This window comes from Hermetia illucens, chromosome 2 (assembly GCF_905115235.1).
Source record: "Hermetia illucens chromosome 2, iHerIll2.2.curated.20191125, whole genome shotgun sequence".
Lineage (NCBI taxonomy): Eukaryota > Metazoa > Arthropoda > Insecta > Diptera > Stratiomyidae > Hermetia > Hermetia illucens.
This window is the reverse complement of record NC_051850.1, coordinates 159,729,444-159,747,576: the sequence shown is the minus strand read 5'-3', so window position 1 is coordinate 159,747,576 and position 18,133 is coordinate 159,729,444. Positions and strand designations below refer to the sequence as shown.

Below are 18,133 nucleotides of genomic sequence, written 5' to 3'. Positions count from 1 at the left end.
TACCAAGACCGTTAGTGAGTGATGATAGCCACATCTTGTACAAGGTGAACCTACTATTAACAAAACACTACGGATCTATACTATGGGGTCGAAAAACACCTCCCCCAAACCAGATGTCAAGCGGACCGTTCCCATTGGATAGTTTGTAGTCGGGGGTAAGTGACTGTATTCGAATGAAGCCCCAGTGAGTAAGTTTGACCTTACCGTGCTATGGGGGCTATGGCACGGCAGACCTCCTAACCCACATACTCGTGGGAATCAAATCAATACCAGCAATAAGAATAAAAAAAAACTAAAACCAATAAAGCGAGACCCCGTACCGCTCACAAACTGGTTAATTAGGCAGAGGCACATCGCCGAAATACTGAGAGCCAGGTGAATACATCCAAGAAGGAAGAAGTTGGGACGTCAAGCGGTGGATTGAAGGTTAACATTGGTATACTGCGTGGACAACAACCAACAAACGCCACTGCTTAAAAAGCTGGGACCAGCAAAAGCACGTCTGAGATAAATATATCAGACGTCAGGAAGGAAACAGGTCTCAGTGGCGTAAGTGCTAAATGGTATCTGCCCTACCTGAAGGAAGGCCTGAAAGCAGAGCGGCCATTTTTACCGGAGACGAGACAGCGGGGAGCAGTAGAGATTAGCCCGCATGAAAGGAATGCTCCGAAAAAATCCAAACCTGAACCCAAGAGGGAAGAAAACCCGGACAGGTCAGAAGTGAAAGCAGGACTCAGGAAGCCCACCATTAGATATGCTAGTGCGGCCATACTGTCAAAAATGTTTCCCGAGCAAATACTCACTCGTGGGGAGCAGGAAACATTGAAAACCTTGTGGTCAGGCAGACCGGTCAGACTGGGATACGCTTCCCACCAGGTCTTATACTGGTGGACTGCACGACGAAAGACACTGCGGAGTGGATTAGGATCATAGTTCCTAAATTGTTAGGCTGGGAAGGGGCAGAATCGTTAACATGTACTGGGGATGATATACCAGACCATACGGGATTGTGGAGAGTATTCATAGGCAAAATGGAGGGCGAGGATAGACTCCTCACGATCGGGGTAGATAACCGATACCTGGACGGCTCAAGGAAGATGTACTTGGAGCCAATGGGTAAGCACACTAGCATATAGCAGGCGGAAATATACGTCCTAGACAGATGTGCCTCCTTTAATCTTCAAAGAGGGCAGAGCATTACTATTCCAACTGACAGCCAAACAACGATCAAAGCACTTAAGTCCAACCAGGTGAACACTAAACTGAAAAAACCTTCAGAGCCTGAAGCGGACGAACTAGCCAAGAAGGGAGCAGGAACGCGTCTACACAGGCCAGAACACTTCTGTGGAATCGGAAACGGGTTCATGCTATGATATTAAAAAAAGAAGAGGAACGATGGGGGGTTGATACAAATCAACCTCAACTACTGCGAGAGTCAAATGTGGACGTGGCGGTAACCTGAGAACCTTACCGATATTACAAACGCGGAGATATGGGCATGCGGACGGCAAGCCATTCAAGAAACAAGGGCATTCTCGGGCGCCAGTTTTGCAATGGCAAAAGTCAACGGCATTCATATCTATAGCTATTATGCTCCTCCTAGTACAACATTAGCGCAATGTGAGGAGATGCTAGATGGCTTGGTGTTGAACGCTAAAGACCACAGCCCCAAAATGATTGCCGGCGGTTTCAACGCATGGGCCTTAGACTGGGGAAATCGAGGTTGTAATGAACAAGATTCGTGGACAAAAATCACCCCAAGCAACGTGCCCGCGACTCATGTTCAAAATAATCGCAATCCATTTCCCACAAAAGGAAGAAAGTGAATCTCAGTCAACGGTTCAACAAGACGTCTTCACAGTTTCCGAGATGACCGAGGAGGAACTACGAGTGATTTGCGAACGAATTGGGGATAATAAAACTCCGGGAGTAGATGGGATTCCAAACAAAGTCCTGAAGTTGGCTACTAAAGTCAAGCCCCCATGGCTCATAAGCGCATTTGCATCGTGCGTGGTGGAAGTAATGTTTCCCGCCCAGTGGAAAACGCAGAGGTTGATTCTGCTACCGAATGCTACAAATGGCGCACTCTCTTTATATCGCCCTATCTGTCTTTTAGACAGTGTGGGAAAGATGTTAGAGAGGGTGATATACTACAGGCTGCTTCCGTTCGTCGAGCTAGGAGGTAACGTTTGAAGACAACCTGGCGACGGTGGTAGTTGTGAAACAACCCTGGACGTGGAACTGGCTGGAAGTGAAATCATTCATACCATCAAAGCATGGCTCCAAAATGTGAAACTAGACCTGGCAGAAGATAAGTCGGAGGCAGTCCTTATTACCGACCGCGAAAATAATACTATATCCGGATGGTGATCATGAGGTCGTTTCAAAATCGATCATTAGATACCTGGCGATAGTGATGGATGCCTAGTTGAGCTTCAAGGAGTACTTGGATTATGCGCGCGAAATGCAGCAAAGGTTAGCTTATCTCTAGCAAGGGTATTCGATATTCGAGGGCCAACATCTAGTCAAAGGCTGCTTATCGCAGAGGTGGTCAAATCCATCCTGTTATAAGCGGCTCCTGTCTGGGCGTGCGCACTGGGTAACACCGTGAACCAGGGATGGGTAAAACCGGCCAATCGCGCTGAGTATCCAATGTACAGGAGATGGCAGCAACGAGGTGATAATTCCAAAAAAAGCCGCTGGACCTATACACTGATCCCTTGTATTGAGAAATGGGTCGACGCATGGAAAGTTGAATTATCAACTAACTCAGTTCCTTACGGTACACAGTGGATACAGGAAGTACCTGCCTCGCTTTGGATTGGATGAGTTCCTAGACTGTCCCGGATACGCCACTACACCCAAAGACCTGGAGCATGTTAAATTCCATTGTCCGAAATTCACAATGAAAGGAGGGAGGTTAAACGATGCCCTCAGCGCAGTTATCGGACCCCACAATTTCGTGGAAAATATGCTGAGGTCTGAAGGAAATTGGAATGCGATAAACGCGCTACAGAAAAAGCTGCAGAAAATGGATCGAGCCCGAAAAGCGCGACGGACGCGTGACTTAGTTGTGGTGGATAAACCAGAGCGCTCCTCGGCAAGTAATACTTCACGGGGATATGAATGGAAAAGTGGTGGTGGTTTTAATGGGTGAGAATCTCACATACTGCTGCAACCTGGCGCAGCAGCGAGCTTTTAAAATTTCCGCCTCCACCCTTAAAAAAATTGCCACCATTTTAACTGGGTTTCGACTGACCGTCTACGCGCCGTCAATAGTCGATTTAAGGATCCATGACTGCGTATTTCAGGAAGGGAGCAATAGAGTGGGATTGAAGATAAAGTCCAACAAAACCAAAGCTGTCAGTCTGACAGGGCGTTGAAGGCGTTGGGCAATACATATATGTACATATATACGTATCCTTGATACTTCCGACGGTAGCGACGAACTTTTTGTCGCTCCATGCGGCAATAACACAAGAGCCGCCTTCAAGGTTTTGGGAATTACAGCTATCTCGTCGCTTCTTATGGAAGCAGAATAGAAGTTGACCGCCACTGTTACTCGAAAGCACCAAGCCATTGTCAATCCTCGTCTGCAAGCCGCATACTCGTGTACATATTGATTAGAACACTGAAGTGGCAGTAGATAGGTCGTTGTTGATAGGCGTTGCCAGCAATCTATCTACTATTCTAAAATAGCTGGAGAAGGAGGGAGATAAAGCTGAACGACATTTGAGGAAAACCGAGCAAGATGAGGCGTAAGTCGGGTTAATGTATTATGCCCCCCTTTTGACAAAAATCGTCCGACAGTAATTTATTAAAAAAATAGAATGTAATAACATATATACAGTTAGGGTTTTAAATCAATCAGAAAAAATTTTTTACCGGTTATAAGTTCGACTGACTTGGAAAAGTTTTGAGAGTTTTGAGAAAAATGCGTTTCAAATTTTTGGTATATTCGCATCGGACTGAGAAGAGCTTTGCCAAAAATTGAAAATAAAAGCATTTATGTAAATATTTCCCCAACTCCATCCTTTGAGTATTATGGCATTGTTAAGATGTTAGGTCATTTTTTCAGTAAAAAAAAAAAAAGAAAAGTGCGATTTTTTGACATTTTTACAATAGTCTAACCCCTTGTTATCAAATTAAGACGAATATATATATTTATATCAACAAAACAGTTTTCCACCGTTTTATCAATGTCAGCCAAGAATTCTTTTAAAACATTTCGGTGAAAAGACGGAGACATGAGTCTACTCTGAAAACGCTTCGTAGGACTAGCACAATGCATGATCAATGGTCTGTGCAACAGTGAAGGTATTCAAAAATGTGATGTGAGACAGTCCCAAATATTGAGTCATTTTCAGCTCAGTCTGCCAAAAAAATTAGGAGAAAATTGTTGCCGACGATGAGTAATACTTTAATGGAAAAATTCCTTTATAATAAATAATCATTTTTTTAAAGAAAATGACCAACACATGGACATTTCAGACCAAGTGACCTATTCCTTCAAACTGAATGATACACTTCAACTGTTCGTTTTGGTCCAACATATATAAAATAGTAATTTATCAGAGATGTAGTAGTTTATTTAGAATGTGGCTATCATATTATAAGTAGTAAGTAGAAAAAAAGTATTCAAACAAGGAAAAAAATATGAAACCCTAAGATATACATTCTACCTAATTTTCCAAAAATATCTACTCGGAAGATTATATGTCATTTTTTGACAATTTTGAAATGAAAAAATTGGCCTTGAAAATCACCTAATTGTCAGATTAAATTCAAAATACTTTTATTTGAAATAAATAAAGCTTCAAGGGAATTTTGAACAAAAAACCAAACAATATCACACTTCCACAAACAGTGGATATAACGGATTCAAATATTTAAATAAAAAAAAAGAAAAACCAAATAAGTTAACATAACACAACCAGAAATAATGGTTACTCAACAAAAAACAAGGGGGTGAGTAGAGCAGGTTGAAAAACAAACACAATTAGGGATTATTAATATATCTTTTATTAAATGCACGCTTTAGATACTGTGACTTGTAACTGTTTTATTACAATAATAATAATAATTATATCAATTAGATACATAGGACAAAAAAATGATAGGTCTCTCTTCTATTGATTTCATCAACGTTAATTAATCTCTTGTTCTAGAGTTTCTCGTAAAATTTATAGCAATAAAACATGAACTATTCAATAAAACATCTAAATATTGCCAAGGCAAAATTATAGTCGAATTAAATATATATTATAAATACAAATCTATGAAAACATTGCGTAGACACAATCCACTTTGCTGTTTTAATGAGAGAGATGAGAAGTTATGAGTTTGGAAATAATTACAATATTTAAAACTAGTTCTATTTCTATCTAAAAGAAAAAAAATCTGGATAAACAGTAATGAAACTATTCCGTTTAATGAATGTGATGTTCCTTTGTTGTGATATATTTTGCTTTTAGAAGAGTTTTTCATGATGTTAGATGTACTGATGTGGACTATGGAGAAAATTCATTGGCACAATATGCAGTCTAATAAAAAATAATTCTAAAGTCTACTAATTCGATTATGTCAATAGTATAAACTTATGTCCTTTCGAATTTATAAACAAAATAAAACTAGATTAATAAAATGTGTACTTTGAAAGCTAAAAAATAATTTAGATTTATTTAAAAAAAAAATATACAAATGCAAATAAATTCGATTTAAATCGATAACTTGTAAAGTGATATAACTTTCGTCATAAAAATAAAGGTAACCCAAGAATTATCATCGATTATTCTGTTGAAATTATATTTTATTCGTCTTCCTTCGATTTTATCTGAGATCTGATTCGAATTATCCGAATCAAATGTCAACTTGGTCGTGTGGTTTTATTATATTTTGAAACCATGACTTTAGTTAGGGATAATGTTTAGGCAGTTAAAGTATTATGCAACGGAAGGCTTTTCGCTTTTTATCGAATTTTCCTATAAATAAAATTTTGAAAATATTGTTTTTAACAAATGCAGATAATTTCTTTGTAAAAATTCCAAATATCTAACGGCCATTCGGTTAGAAACATCAATAAGTGCATGTGTGGGGATGGTATAATCTATTTTGGTTGATAGTAACCACATTTTGTTACAATTAGCAGTTGGCTGATAATAATCCAACTACCAGAAATGCAGTAGTGAGGTCACTCCGTATGGTTATGTACAAGTAAATATGTTTTAATAAAAATTTGAAGCCTTAAAACATAAAAGGTATCGAGCAAGCTAATTTTCAAATAAAAAGAAGAAAATAAATGTGTAGAGAATTGTAAAAAGTGTGGACTTAGCTAAACCTTGCTCGTTTCAGAAAACTGCAGGATTTAGGTTTTGTAATTGGAATTGGATCCGAATCAGGTTTTAAAAATATGATAAATGTTCGAGAACCTCGAGAATACTTTTTTTTTTATTCAAAATTACTACGAATGTCGATCCACATGTGAGGCATGGTTTCAAAATACAAAATTCAGAAGGCACCCTAAAAATTTCTCGTTGGTGAAAAACAATTATATTAAAATAATAGCAATAATTACGATCACAGCGAACGCAATAGCGACTAAAGTGTAGAAATCATGACTAGCGACACCGCAAGTACAAGCTATTATTATATGTTGTAGGAAACCTTGCCGTGCATGTGCATGTACCAAGTATTTAGGTACTTTATTTTTTGAACCAGGCAAATCACCAACAGTCAATTGACTCATGCCACACGATCTAGAGGGTCTCCCCTCGCCCACCAAGGAGGCAGGCCGGTTTGAAATTTGAGACAGTGATGAGCGATTTCTCAATTCTGAAGGAGTACCATCGCTTCTAATTGTTGGTGAATCTAACCTAGCTTCCCTGAAATCGGATTGATTCTCAAAACAATGGTTGCCCATAGCATCACTGTTCAAAACCTCATCACTAATAGCACTTTCATCTACACCCACAATATTATTTTCTTCAACAACTAAATCAACATCATTATCCGAACAGAAATCTTCGGCTTCACCAACGGTTTGTATCTCAATTTGATTGACAAACGGATACAGATTCGAATACGTAAACTGACTATTCTGTAGTAGTGAAAGCTCTAAAGTAGTATTCACTGAATTATCATGCACTAGTTGGTGTTGTTGTCCGTGAATTGGAAAATCCGATAAACTAACATTACCCGAATCTGGATTAGAGCTAAACGAAGTTCTAGTTTCTTCACCAACATCATCATTCTCATAAACATTCCTCATGCTATTTCGGCTAGTATTGGTGAATCTGCTAAAATGATCAAATGTGTTTGTATTATCAACAACAAAACGCTCATCAACATCACTTTCATCAACTTTATCATCATCATCATCATCATGACCAACATCATGCATTTCGGGTATAGTATCAAGGCAAGCTGGTCTTAAAAATGTTGTTGAAATTGGAGAAGGTACTAATCTGATTAATCTACAGGTTTCTGGTGTTATAAAACTAGCGACAGTTATAAAATTGGCATTGTCATCATTATCGTCATGCTCATAGTGTTGTTGATCTTGCTGTTGTGAATAGTAACAAGTATTTTCACCAACGGCATGACAATCGTCAACAAAGCCACTCGTTGATGAAGTGCTAGTAGAAATGGTAGAAGTAGGACTAGTAGAAGCGGCAACAACTGTAGTAATAGCAGAAGGAGTAGTAGTAGCAACATTTTTGTGGTTATTCGCAATAGTAACACAGGCATTCGCGTTCTGGGTCAGCTTCAGTTCAAGCGTCTTTTTACCTGTGGTCGCTGCTGTTGTTGTTGATGTAATTGTTGATGCATTATCTGACGGTTGGGCATTTGAAGCTATTACAGGCGGAGCCATACCAAAAATCATGGCCAACTCTTCAGATGAATTGTATTGTGATTGTGATTTATTTTGACTGTCAGCAACTTCATCAACGACATTCTTGCCTATTGGTGTAGGTGCAAAAAGCGGTGATGGTGTTGTACTAAGTGGCGAATTTGTGATATTTGGCGTGGGACTAGACGAATTCACGTCATAAGATGTTGTGCTAAAGGTTTTTATAGGGTCTGTGCTTGGTGTGTGGAATTCACTACTCGAGGACTTGACAAAATCACTTGAGGATAAAGCATGAATTGATGTAATACTTGACGACTTTTGACGACTCGATGTCGGACTTGATGACTTCGGACAATCGCTTGATGAGAGTGACGTGTATGGGGTCTTGTGCATCACTTGATCCTCACACTCTTTCATTATCTTATCTATATCTTCATCATCATCGTCTTGAGAAGCTAACGGTGCCATTGCTTCAGAGGATTGTTTTCGTTCTGAAACAACAGCAATATGATCGCCATGAATATTATCATAGTCAGGGATATCATCATCATCTTGTTTACAAGTTAGAGTGTTTGACGTCTCGGGTTCTGAGTTCAGGTTATCGTAATCACCTTGATCATCATCCTTGTCCATCGATTCGGTCTTGGCTTCGGCCTCTTCAGCTTGTAGATCGCTAAGTTCACTAATCTGACGCATGCAACGCTCAGCAATTTTTCCAATCTGAGCTGATTGCATCGGGTCCAGTTTCTCCAGTAATGTCGAGACAGCGAGCGGCATTTGTTTTGGAACTTCTGAGTCATCTGAGAAATCGATGAGATCCACTTCGGACGCAACTTCTTCTGCCTTTGGTTCTCCCGTTGAAACCCCAGGCACTTCCTCATTTATCTTCCTATCGACAAAGTCTTGTATTTCCGAGATAGTTTGTGAAACAATTTCCGCAGTTTCCACCGTTACTGGAGGCTCAATTGTGACAACATCTTTGAGAATTTTCTCGCAAACCTTGGCTGCTTCTGAGGTTTCATCAATATCCTTAATTAATTTTTCTTCTTTCGATAGTCTTCGCTGTTTAGGTAGAGGAATTTCTTCAGTTTGTGGTACAATCTCTGAAAGCACTTCTCCGCATATTTTCGCTGCTTTCGATACCTCTTCGATGTCATCATTCATTTTAGATATTTCTGGATTCATTGGTTTCTCCACAAGATTTATCTTCTCGTCCCTTAATTCCTTCAGCTCTCTAGTCAACTTCTCACTGCTTTCCTGTGCTTCTTTGGCGATTCTGTTAAGGACCTCCTCCATCCCGCTAGTGTCTTTCATTGGATCAGGACTGTGACTCTTCCTAGGCAGTGGAATAGGAGGCTTCTGAACAATATGCGGTGTGTTTTGGGGAGAAGTTTTCAGCGTAGACGGCAAGTTAAAAACAGCTCCACCTTGATTCGGATGACGAAATACCGGAGACATCTTCCGGGGTGATTCCTTCTCATCCTTTCTGAGATTCCTCAGAAGTTGCAACGCTGAAGGAACATCATCAACATCACGGCGAACGTCACTCAAACTTCCAGCTTTCTCTAGAGCACGATCCAAATCACTGAAATCAAACAAATTTCCCCCAGCTGGTTTTGCTGCATCTCGTTGAATAATATTATATATATTTGCCGACATTGACCTGACGGCTCGTTTTTTCTTCGTCGAACCAGATGGGAAGGCAACTGTCGGTTTCACCAACCCCGGTACATCTTTTCGAAGCGCCCGGACAGCTAGATCGTCCGACACTAAATCAGGAACATTTTGCGGAACACAACGATTTTTCTTCTGCTCCTTATCAGGGGTAACATGCAGGTAGTCCGTATTGGGAGAGGGTGGGACAGGACCAACCGGTATACCAAACGGAGGTTGAGGATCAATTGTTTTTACGATTGTGTTAGCTCGTTGGATATTTCGGTAAGCAACATCATCTAAAACAACATCAGGTTCACCGTTATTTTGTTCCTCATCCTCGTCGCTGACAACTGCATATTTTTCGAAGTTCGTTGGAGTTGGGATATCTCGACGTTCAGCTCGGTCTAGCAGATCCTCGTCACCAAGTTTTAAACTGTTGTAGATTGCTTCAAGTTCATTGATAGCATCCTCGAGGTTTGTTGCTGGTTTACGCAAATCTTCTGTGCTCAATCTTATGGATTTTCGCTGAGGCGGTGGAGGTGGTATTTTGGCAGGTTTTATCACATTCTGAGGTGCCTTGCGTGCGATGTACTCTTCGTATTTGTTAGGAGGCGGAGTTGTTGTCTTGCGCTGTTGCAATTGCTGTTGCTGCTGTTTCTGCAGTTGATGTTGTCGCTGCTGTTGATAGTAGTTAGGCATAGAGCTGGACTTGTTTGCGTAAGGCTTAGTACTTACTTCAATGAAATTCTTCTCGTTATCTTTGGTTGGTTTTAAGTACAAGTTTCCGCTTACAACATTTTCTGCTTCATCTACAGACTTATTCATGCGACCATTCATCGCCCTGAAGTTCTCTTGCATGCTTCCACGAGATGGGAACCCGTTACCCGCTCTTGAACTCGAAACAGACCTTGGTTTATCCATGGAAGATGATCCTCCTCTGTTTGGTTCAGGGCATCGTCCACGCCTCTGTACTTCTTGCTGATCGATTTGCTTCCAAAAGTGCGAAGCTGTCTGCATCGGAGAAGGTAATCCTGACTTAGTTGTTCGTATTACTGGAGGCGGTGGACTAAAAGCAGAGTTCGGAGAGGGCTCCAGCTTTACTCCTTCAGATTTCAGTATATGTATAGGTTTGCGTGATCGAGGGATCGCGTCCGCGATGTATTTATAATCGGGTCCCATGATGTTGCTACTGACTTTATTTTGATTATTGTCACGATCAGCCCTTGTTATAAATCGCCTAGGCTGCGGAACAGGCTGAGCTGAAGACGGACGTTGAATATTGGATTGATAGATGCTTCCTTCCGGTCCCCACAGTTTGTCATCCGAGACGCAGCGATTATTCATTGGGTATGAAGGTAGCGCAGATTTATCGAAAGCGTAGGACATCGGTCTTAACTCACTTTGTCCTGGCACGTGCACTCTTCGAAGTGGATCTCGGGGAGGAGGAGGCGGAGGTGTATTTTTAGCTATTCCTTCCTTTTTATTATAGAGATTTTGTAGATGTATATGGTTGTCGTAGCTGATGCTTCGTTTCTCTGAACTCACAGAATTCATCTGGTTGCCCTTGTTGGGAACTGCGTAGAGATACTGTTGCGCGTTTGGAACGTTACTCAAACTTGTCGAATTTTTGAGATAATATCCTTGGTTGGGTCGGTTAGAGTCATATATGGTAAGCTGTACAGGCTGCGTTTTCCACCGACCGACCTGAGGTGTCACCATAGTTCCCGCGGTGTTCTCGTCTCTACTCATCCTTTTGTAGTATCGCTCTGTTCGAGCCGCCCTACTACGTCTATTTCCTACAACTCCTCCACTTCCTATGCTTTCGTCACTCCTATACCGAGGCAACGACGATGAATTATGCGATTTCACATCTTCATCACTGGACGAATGACGTTGCACTTGCAAACGGCTCGACCGGTGCCTCTTCTCCTTTCTTCCTCGTCTATCAGCCGAACCTGATGACCTTATCGACTCAGTTGTCTCGATTGTTTCGAATGGTAGAAAAATTTCATTTGTTTCATTTCCCACTGGACTTATGACAATATGATCGAATCCAGGACTGACAATTTTACTGGCCCGTTTTCGCTTTTCTTTCTTTCGAGGTTTCTGTGGTGCTATGAAGCCTGCCTTGCGATCATCATCAGATGATGAGTCCGTTTCTAAATCTTTTTTCTTACGGAAGAATCGACCAAATGACCATTTCTTATTGGCCGGTGAATCTTTTTTCGTACTTTTCGAGTCCATTGTCGCTGAATTTTGAACAAATTGCGCCGGAATTTCTTTGGGGAGGGGCAATTGGGGCCTCCACGATGTTTGAACGGTCTGAAATGAAAGAGAAAGATTCTGATTAGTAAAGAAACTTCCGTTTTTTTGCTAAATATATATGGGTAGCCTCGGTTAAAAAAGTCGATGAAGCTTCAGAACCAGATTAGCTTGCACTACCTCAGAGCAACATATGGAACCGAATTTTCCCATCGCCTCGATCTCTAAGCGAATGAGGCAGTGCGTGCCATTTTCTGATACAATGTCTCGTAAAAACGTTCCTCTGGCTCTTGCGAACAGCAAGCCTCTTTGAGGACGCTGTGGTTTATGGTTTACCTTAATAGAATCACATGAAACCAAACCAACTTAGCTTAATTTTCCAGAATGTGAAGGAGACACTTTTACCATTATCTCCATTGGAAGAGATCCCCAAAGAATATAAAGTACGACACAAATCCGTCAAAAGTAGAACACTTGTGGGGTTACAGGATTGGAGGAGTCGAAGTTGACACACCTTTTCTAGGGGCAAAGCAAGTACAATACAACTGCTTGGACACTGGCGTTAGAACCAAGATTCTCCAGGCACCTATTATGGAACAATCATCAAACAGAGATTTGTGTATTCCGCGTAGCGTAGACAAAATGACCAAAGAGTTCCAACCACCCACTATATTTCTGCATAATTGAAAGACTACCTTCCTCCAAATATATGGACTCTTTTTGGCAAATAACTAACTTTAAATGCTGACAATTTCGTTGTCAGGACAAAGGCAAATTCATCAGATGCTGCCCCATCTGTATGCTACGAAGCAGTGTGACCGACAGCGGCTACAGATGTTGTTAACTACGAATATATTACGGGTTAACATATATCGAGCGAAAACCGTCGGTTTAGACGTTGGTCACCTACCTGATAGCGAATTGTCCTAATCTACTTGATGGCAGGCTACATTTTTTTGACGAACTTACTTCTTCCTCCTAGTGCACGGAGCACTTTTTTTTGGACCATGCTATCTTTATTTTCTATGTCTGTACCACTTGTTCGTCGTTTTAGGCGGAAAAAAAGTCATCGGCACAATGACAAATCGATCTACCCCCGAGGCTCTATCAAACGAGCAACATAAAAATCGCTAAGATAGCGCATGAGAAAGGTTGAAGACAAAGGAGTTTTTCATCATATACCCAAAATGCGCACAGGGCTAACGAAGAGAAACAATAAAAAACCAAACCCGAATTCGACCTTATGATGGGATATGGAATTTATCAACCCTAGTTGAGTCAGTTGTCAGAATGATGAAGGAAGACGGGTTCTGGCGCCCCCGAGGAGACTACAGACGTTATCTCATTCACACTAGATATTCTATCCGCATGGTTGCAGTCTCAACATTGATTTCGATTCGAGTCTCCGACCAAATACGATATTGAAACTGAACTTGTCGGGGTCAAAGTAAGACCAATCGGAATATTCAATACACAAACCTTCCAACGACCCTTACATCGAAGACATTCTGCATGGATCAAAGTACCACGAAGGATACCGAGAAGAGATAGCGAAAACACCTCACTCTTTTTAAGGCGATCTGAGAGTTCGGCCTAAATCACCACATCGAAATATATTCTAGAGGCAGACTCAGATGAATATTAACCACATCCAGGCAGAGTCAAGCAGTTTTGGAGTTCAATAGGCCTGACACCATCGAGGACCTCAGACGCTTTTTATGTATGGTTGCCATAAACCGCTAAGTGGAGCACAGGATGAACCCCACTCACCCTCAACCGCAATTTTCATCGACAATACCTCAAATACACTGCGACCATCCAAGCTCCACGGCATCAATTGATGGCCAGAGTCAAAAAGAAAGACAAGAGTCCAATTAATTGGACACCCAACCTTAGCGAGTATTTGAGGAATCTAGTATTCGGATTCCTCAAATACTCGCTGGCGGATGTGGCGCTATTTGTTCATCCCGCGGACTGCGTTATTTCGAAAGAATATACGCGATGATAGAATAACTTCACAACGAGATTAAACACACTATGTACGACCGAGGATCACTAACCCTTAAAGGCTTTATCAAGACAATTCAGCTAGCTAGATTATATCAACCAATTGATCTACGTCGTGGTCGTCATTGTTTATCGTGCACATTGAGGCCACCGGTACCAGATTATGCAGCATCTCCACTGACATTGTGAGCCCTGCCATAATGGATATTGTTATGCTCTTACTGTCACATAAGTCAAGATCATGATCGCCAATACTTTAGCGGAAGTCTTTTACTCAAATTGGATCTTCAGATTTGAGTCTCCAGCAGCAATAACGTTCAAGGCATTGTTGCTTAAACCTCACTATCACATTGTGAGTTTCAAGAAAGCCAAGACAACAGCTTCCCACCGTGAAGTCAACGGCATGGTAGGACACTGGCACCACCTTTAGAAAGAAGTCCATAACAGAGTGAGCTGGGTCGAAGTGATCCCGACAGTAATGATTGATCTACCCAACAGTCTAAAAAACCTCAGTGCCTGAATTGTTTCAGAGAACTAACCTTCAATCAAACGAGAAAAATGTTTCTCTCAGAACACAGACTTTTAGTATTCATAGGGTTTGAGGTAGGATAAGGGAAGAACAAATAAGGCAAATTCTTTCGGCTCTACTAACTCATCATTATCGATGGAGAATTTCCATTCACTAGGAACTGAATCTGTGTCTTCGCCAGAGAAGGCAAAGTAAAGAGACCACTGGAGCAGCATTATAAGGGATCGTCCAAAAAACTCCACTTGAAATGCATATTCGATGAGGCAAAAATTGTTTCAACTTTCGAGAAAACTCCAACTCCAGACCGCTGTTTCCGCTCTCCAGCAATCCAGATGACTTTGAAACCCTAATTCTTGGTCACTTCTTAGTTCAACTACCGCGCTGTCCTGGAGGTCAATAGCACCCAACATAGCTTACAAGTCCCAACTTAATAGAGCAAGGAAATTTCGAATATGAAGTCTGGCACTGGCCAGTATCCACTGTGATACTGGCCATGGAAAGGAAAACACCCTCGATGAATCGGTCATTAGCACATATTTACGCTGTCCATGCTGGAGACGTAGTAGAACAGTTGCGGTTCAGTTTCATGGATTTTTGGGGAAACAAGTCGGAATGGTGAACCTACGTCCCATGCTGCTTGAGATACAAAACGGTCATAAAATGGAGTCTTCTGAAGCTAGACCTGGTACCTGGAAATTTCTTGCAATGCCATCGCACCGAACCCCATAAACTGGAAATTGCTCAGTAATTTGGAAGCCGTTAATTCCGAACGCCAGAAAAATCTAGCGACGCCAATTGTGCTACAACGAAGCAGCAAGGATGGCCCCGTGTTCCTGTGTGCGTGCACTAATCAACCTGACAATACTAATAGTATCATTCGGAACAACGTTTGCGCAAAACTTAACGATGCCCCACTACAAAAACTATTTGACATAGCAGATCCGGCGGTATGTGGAGGAGGTTGGAGAGTCAAAGGCTATGCGTGGAAACCTCGGAATTGAAGTGGACTTCCTAATAGAGGGGATGATAGAAGATCGCTGTAATATGCCGGTCGAGTTAGATTATATTAGAGCAATGTGCAGAGAATTCGCAAAGATTGCACCAACCACAACTGCGACACCGTGTTCAGATATGAAGACATTGCCCGAAAGTTCGAATCAGTGCTCAACGTCCCGGGAGCAAGGAAGCAAAAATATTGGTTAAGGTTCTAATCGCCTCTTCGGAGTAAACGAAGAGTTTACATTGATGAACGATCTCCTGGGGTTCTGGATAACCACCCGACAGAATGTCATACTTAACAATTGTGCAGAGGCATATCATTCATCGGTCTCCGTTCGACTGAAAAATTTTGGCGAAAAGCTGAACTCTGCCAGCATAACAGTTAACAAAATAAGTAGTTGGTTTAGACGAGTCGACTAGGCGAGAGTGTTCAGCTAATGTGCGTATACTTAACAGCAGTTTGAAATCCTTCAAATTCCATTGGAACGCATGTTGCGGATAGGCAGGGCGAACAGATGAGGATCTTCGGTTTTTTGCTAAGCAAGTTGGACCGCAGTGGTATCGGTTGCTTCACGTAACTTCAGCGAGGGCAAGTTCGCATCATATAACTGTCTACGCCAGGTCTTTTTGATCCTCACCGAAGATCATTAAAGACATTAGTGAGGTGCCTAACTGCGCAATTGACACAATAGTCAAACGCCCATACAAGCCGACATAACCCTTGTATGTTACTTTTAACCACTCAGCTGTCTGGATAGACAGGAAGCTATTGCTAAGCAAAATTTGGCTGTATGTCACCAACGGGGTTGCAATGGCCTCCCTGACTTGTAATGGACAGCGGTGTCAGCTTGAAATGCGAAGTATCGGCATTATCCAGACAGGCGACAACTGCAACATTCTGACCGACCACGTGCATTTACGATCCATGTTTTCGGAGGTAAGGCACGTGGTTTCGGCCTTGATCGCGACACTACCGCTTGAAAAATTGGTTATAATATGGACTCCCACACCATCTCAGCATCAAGTACTGAAATCGGGCATCAAGTGCTTCGCTCAGTAAAGATCGAGATTCGACCTGAGGCTCCACCTATAACGAATCGACACCTCCTCACTTTAAGCCTGTTATCATCATCGGGGAGTGATGACGATCCTTGTTGGGCTAGAGCCCAGTACAGACAAAGCTCATTGAAACAATGGGAGGAGAACCGCTGTGCCAATGATTACGGAACTCAGCTAGCCGACCGACCCCAGTATGTTAAGCCTATTTAACATCACACATAAGTGTGATAGCAAATTAAGTATAATCAACCTGTTAGTACGAGGGTTTGAAAATAAAGCGTTAAGAAACCACCTCAAGTGCTTACCATACACCTTCCTCCACTTATCCCTCAAAAGTGATACATATGTATCTTCTAAAACAATTAAAGATATTATCATTCCTCGACCTAATAGACCCGACTGGAGTGGACGGCTATTAGGTTTTCTACGAGAGACCTACATGTTGAGGCCGAATGGGAAAAGTTCACTACCTTTCCACACCACTAGGAATAATACGTATAACGAACCAATAGTGCCTACATTTATACGATTTAAAAGAAAACGACCTTCACAATCATCTGAAGAACGTTATCATGGATACGGCCACAAACATACTTGGCCCCAGCCGCAAAAGGAGTCGGAACGGCTGGTTTGACGATGAATGTAAGCTAGCAACGGACCGGAAGAATGCCGCATACCGAGTAATGTTGCATTCTCAAAGAACGCGGGTACGCGCAGAGACTTATCACGAACTCCGTCGAGCGGAGAAGCAGACGGATATGGAGGCGACCAGTTACACGAAGTGGTTCATCAACTTGTGCTTAAGGTATGGGACAGCGAATCAATGCCTGCCGATTGGCAACGAGGCATTATCTGTCTCATACATAAAAAGGGAGATATCACACAGTGCAGCAATTATAGAGGTTGCTGAGTACCATATATATAAGATACGCCCAGAACATCATTGGCCCATACCAAAGAGGCTTCATTCCAGGCAAATCAGCAACAGATCAGATTTTCTCTCTGCGGCAAGCGTTGGAAAAACTGTTGGAATATGGACAACAGCTACACCATCTGTTCATCGACTTTAAAGCCGCCTATGATAGCATAGCCAGGGTAAAACTGTACACGGCCATGAGAGAATTCGGTATCCCGACGAAATTAATAAGACTGACTAGGCTGACCCTGACCAATGTGCGAAGCCAGATAAAAGCAGCAGGATCACTCTCAAGACGACCATTCGACATCAGCAACGGTCTACGACAAGGGGATGCCCTATCATGCGTCCTCTTTAACCTGGCCGTCGAGACAGTGATCCGTAATGCTGAGGCAAATGCAAGAGGTACGATCCTCTTCAAGTCCACTCCACTACTGGCCTATGCTGACGATATCGACATCATGGGAAGAACGACCCGAGACGTACAAACTTCCTTCATCCAGATCGAGCAGGCGATGATTGGCGCGAGATCTTGGGCTGCACATCAATGAAGGCAAGACAAAATATATGGAGGCAACGTCAGCACCGAAGACGAATCAACCAACAACATCAAACCGCACTGGTCAAACACGAAGAAGAATAAGGATAGGAGAATACAACTTTGAGACCGTTGATAATTTCTCCTATCTAGGGTCGAAAATCACAACCGATAACAGCTACGATGATGAAATCCGCGCACGGTTGTTGTCAGCCAACAGAGCCTATTTCAGCTTACAAAGACTGTTCCGCTCGAAACGTCTCACCATAGGGTCACAGCTCTTACTGAACAAGACTATGATCTTGCCAGTGCTCATGT

General features: G+C 42.0%; 1 protein-coding gene across 7 annotated transcripts in view; it reads right to left on the bottom strand.

The window, feature by feature from the left end:
• LOC119649162 (supervillin) overlaps positions 1-18,133 on the bottom strand; it is an 838,258-nt gene that overhangs the window by 596,861 nt on the left and 223,264 nt on the right. For 5 of the 7 annotated variants that reach the window (XM_038051179.1, XM_038051177.1, XM_038051182.1 and 2 more), the window contains exon 2: positions 7,786-11,827. In XM_038051179.1, coding sequence (XP_037907107.1) covers positions 7,786-11,749 — 3,964 coding nt within the window. In that variant the 5' untranslated portion in view covers positions 11,750-11,827. The remainder of the gene's footprint in view (positions 1-7,785; positions 11,828-18,133) is intronic. The other 2 variants (XM_038051178.1, XM_038051181.1) reach the window with 2 other exon arrangements.